The sequence below is a fragment of the Blastomyces dermatitidis genome (assembly GCF_000003525.1).
Source record: "Blastomyces dermatitidis ER-3 genomic scaffold supercont1.6, whole genome shotgun sequence".
Classification (NCBI taxonomy): Eukaryota; Fungi; Ascomycota; class Eurotiomycetes; order Onygenales; family Ajellomycetaceae; genus Blastomyces; species Blastomyces dermatitidis.
In genome coordinates, this window is record NW_025544779.1 from 5,104,456 (window position 1) to 5,108,462 (window position 4,007).

Consider the following 4,007-nt stretch of genomic DNA (forward strand, 5'->3'; position numbering starts at 1 on the left):
TTATAAACAATTTCAGTCTTTCTTAATATCATTTATAATAATTAAATCAGAATATAAAATATATGCTTTATTTAGAATTAAATTTTTACAAGTTTATCTGAGATTTTCAATATTTAAAACAAAATGATTTATGATTATATATACGACAAGTAATTGACCAGTATAAAGTTTGGTCTTGGCCCCAGACATGGTCACGCGGCCATCTACCTCCAGGAATAGAGCGAAAAGAGGCAACAAATGGCATCATACTTCCATCATTTGCCATGACTTAGTCCTGGGGCCGGTCCAGGATGCGCTAAAAAAAGCTTATTCTTACAAACAGCCACCACAGCAGCATACCTAGGTATGTTGTTGACCGTCGTCGTCGTTGAACATCGCGGCGAATTATCGAGAACCGGCTCTTGGGTCGGCTATTTGTATGTACCATCTACTGTACGTCCCATAATGCCACTATGGAATCTAAACTATATAAAGTGGAAAGCTCATCATGGGAGGACCAGCAACTGGAACCAGCTTGCACAATATTTTTACATTCTATATAGTCCTCAGTTTTCCCTCCACGGGGAGTTCCATCTTTTAATTCGCCTTAATTCTCACCATGGCGAAACTTTCGAGGTTTTTTGGTCTGGAAAAATATAATCCTTCAGCGGCTCTAGAAAGGCGCCTCTCTCAGGTTGACCAGGAGAAATTGGGGGAAGAATTTGTCAATACCCCGATCCCTTGGATAACATGGCGCTCCTTCATCATGGGCGTATTTGTTTCGATGGGAGGGTTCGTCTTTGGATATGACACTGGTCAGATCTCAGGAGTACTGGAGATGGACGATTTCTTAAGGCGATTTGGCGAGCGCAATGCCTCTGGCGACGGTTATCATTTCAGCAATGTTCGTGCTGGCTTAATTGTTGGCTTGGTATGTTTTCCTTGTTTAATACCTTCCAATTTCGCTCTGCCATGTTTGAATTTTTGTAGTCTAATTTTGGATGAAGCTCTCTATTGGAACGCTAATGGGCGCACTGGGTGCTGCGCCAATTGCCGATAGGGTTGGGCGGAAGTGGTCAATGTCCGGCTGGTGTCTGATACTGAGTGTCGGCATTATCGTTCAATTGACTTCAGAATCTCCTAAATGGTATCAGGTGGTTATTGGTCGCTGGATCGCGGGTCTTGGTGTCGGCGCGCTTTCGTTGCTGGTTCCTCTATATCAGGGGGAGAGTGCACCACGACATATTCGCGGTGCTATGATCAGGTATTCTCCGTTGCTTCGATGATGCTATTTAGTGTGAATAGGCGCCTAATCAATGTTCATAGTTGCTATCAACTTTTTATCACTCTGGGCATTTTTGTTGCCAACTGCATCAATTTCGGTACCGAGAGCCGTAATGATAGCGGCTCCTGGCGGATTACGATCGGGATAACGTTCATCTGGATATTGATCCTCGGTATTGGGATATCATTTTTCCCAGACTCTCCCCGTTATGATTATCGAACAGGTAAAGTCGACCGAGCGAAAAAGTCAATGATGCGGTTCTATGGCATCCCGCACAATCACCAACAACTCCACCTAGAACTGGAAGAAATCCGTGAGAAATATGAGGAAGAAATGGCAGCAAAGGACCAACCGTGGTATGAGATGTTCTATGCCCCCCGAATGAGGTATAGAATTCTGCTCGGAGTCGCCTTACAAGCCCTACAACAGCTCACCGGGGCCAATTACTTTTTCTACTATGGGACAACGGTGTTTAAAGGTGCTGGTATTGAAAACAGTTACGTTACGCAAATGATCCTTGGGGCTGTTAACTTCGGAAGCACCTTCCTTGGCTTGTATAACATTGAGCATTTTGGTCGTCGGAAGTCCTTGATAGCCGGCGCACTCTGGATGTTCGTCTGCTTTATGGTTTTCGCTTCCATCGGCCATTTCAAACTAGACCGAGAATCACCTGAACTCACGCCTGGTCCTGGGAAAGTGATGGTGGTATTCGCTTGTTTGTTCATTCTAGGTTTTGCCAGTACCTGGGGACCGATGGTCTGGGCTATTATCGCGGAGCTGTATCCATCTCGCTATCGTGCCAGAGCCATGGCTCTCGCAACGGCATCAAACTGGCTTTGGAACTTCCTCATCGCTTTCTTTACTCCCTTTATCACGAGTGCCATCGACTTCAGATACGGCTACGTCTTCGCTGGCTGCCTCTTTCTTGGCGCGATGACCGTGTATTTTGGGGTCATTGAAGGTAAAGGTCGAACACTCGAAGAGCTTGATACTATGTATATCTTGCGTGTTCCACCCTGGAAAAGCTCAAATTATACCCTCCCACCACTCGAGGAACTGCCACAGCGGGATGCTGCTAGACTTGCATCGAGCGGAAATCAAAATTGTTCGTATCATGAGGAATCTAGCCAAGGTGCTATGTCTGAAGCAAACGATGGTAATGCGGCCCCCACTACAACGCCGGCGCAACCATCTCAATAGTTAGATGATTATCAAGATGCTAGAAATATTACAAGCCCACCAACACACACTTTTGAGAGTTAAAACAAGCCAGTAGTTGCAACTCGGGGAAAGAGTATTGACTCCGGGACCCTTTTCGCTACCTGAGGCGTCAACCTTCTAGACGACTAGTAACAGGATCAAGGGCCCTTGAACCCCTACCCCAATGAGGAAGACACGCGGGCAACGACCGTCTTCAAACGGGAGAAACATGTATATTGCGCTTCTGTTTATACCTTTACATGTATATATTTACTGTACTGTACCTCTGTATTATATTTTCCTTTTATATACTTATGCTCAGTGTTCCAAGTTTTATTAGGTTTGAGAAATACACTTCTTTCTCTGAATTGCCCGATAAAACAAGTGACCATGAAACTGATTTTGTAATATGAAACAAAAAAAATAAAAAAAAAAATCAGAACTAAGTGAGAAAGAAGAAGATGATAAAATGTAAGAATAAGTGCTCGCAGGTGATTATTCAGGTGTTTGCAGCTTGGTGTGATATGTACTGTTAACTACTAGAAGTATTTGTGATAGAAAGATAAAATGTAGAAATCAAATGTATAATAGCATTTAAGCTGAGTTATGAATAGTATTTATGAACTCCAGTCTATATAGTTGTGTGTAGCCAAGGGCCACTAGCTCTATTAATTACATGAGAGATAGAAATAGAAGTAAAGAATCTGTAAGAAGTGAGATTTCTTACATATTTTCTTCTCTCTAAGACTTTGTCTGTGAAGCCTTTCACTGAGTGACTTCATAGAATCAGCTCAGCACTGTAGTGATACTCACTAAAAACTCTTCATATCTATAAAAAATCTCAGTGAGGAAAAATCTCTTATTACTGTGAAGAGAAAAGAGTCTGTTACTCAGTTTCTTATTCTGTGAGATTCTTTATAGTTTACAGATTCTTCTCTGACTATCACACAGATTCATCTCACATCTTTTATATAGAAGAGTTCTGATTAACTCTTAATCATTTTTATAAGATTCTTATATGATTATTACACAGATTCATCTTACAGATAAATTACTCTTTATAAGATTATTCTTATTAAAGAGAAATATTTGTAAGTTGATCTTTCACTTATTCTTATAAATCATTATTCTTTGACACTGTTATTATTATTATTATTATTATTATTATTAACTCTGTAGAATTATAGAATTAAGATATCTACAGTCTATAATCACTCTTTATAGTTATATAGAAAGATTCAGATCTGTAATTCACAATCACTCTTATTTATTAGAGTAATCTGACTATTCTGTGAGATTACTCACAGTGTAAGCAAATCTCTTTAAAGTAGTATAAATATCTCAGATCTGTTTATAGAACTTCATCTTCTTTTCTCTTTTTCTATAACAGCTCTTATTCTTATAAACTGTGAGTATTCTTATTCATCTGTAAAGTGTTTTCACTCAGATAATAGAGAGAGAGTGTTTCTGATAATATTTATATATTAATTCAAGAACTTCTCAAGAATAAAAATTTTTTAATTTTAATATCTTTATAATAATA

General features: G+C 39.8%; 1 protein-coding gene across 1 annotated transcript; it reads left to right on the forward strand.

Annotated features, from left to right (window-relative positions):
• The first annotated feature begins 221 nt into the window (after positions 1 to 221).
• On the forward strand, positions 222 to 2,920 carry BDCG_06474 (MFS transporter, SP family, sugar:H+ symporter). Its single transcript, XM_045422211.1, has 3 exons — positions 222 to 910; positions 987 to 1,243; positions 1,306 to 2,920. Exons 1-3 carry the CDS (start codon positions 599 to 601, stop codon positions 2,462 to 2,464), a joined length of 1,728 nt encoding a protein of 575 aa, XP_045277902.1. The 5' UTR covers positions 222 to 598; the 3' UTR covers positions 2,465 to 2,920.
• The last annotated feature ends 1,087 nt before the right edge of the window (positions 2,921 to 4,007 follow it).

What these genes read in the sequence shown, in the direction of transcription:
- BDCG_06474 (XM_045422211.1), top strand. Translation starts at nt 599, where the DNA reads ATGGCGAAACTTTCGAGGTTTTTTGGTCTGGAAAAATATAATCCTTCA. An exon ending in CTGGCTTAATTGTTGGCTTG is followed by an intron (nt 911 to 986) that starts GTATGTTTTCCT and finishes TTTTGGATGAAG; the next exon opens with CTCTCTATTGGAACGCTAAT. An exon ending in ATTCGCGGTGCTATGATCAG is followed by an intron (nt 1,244 to 1,305) that starts GTATTCTCCGTT and finishes CAATGTTCATAG; the next exon opens with TTGCTATCAACTTTTTATCA.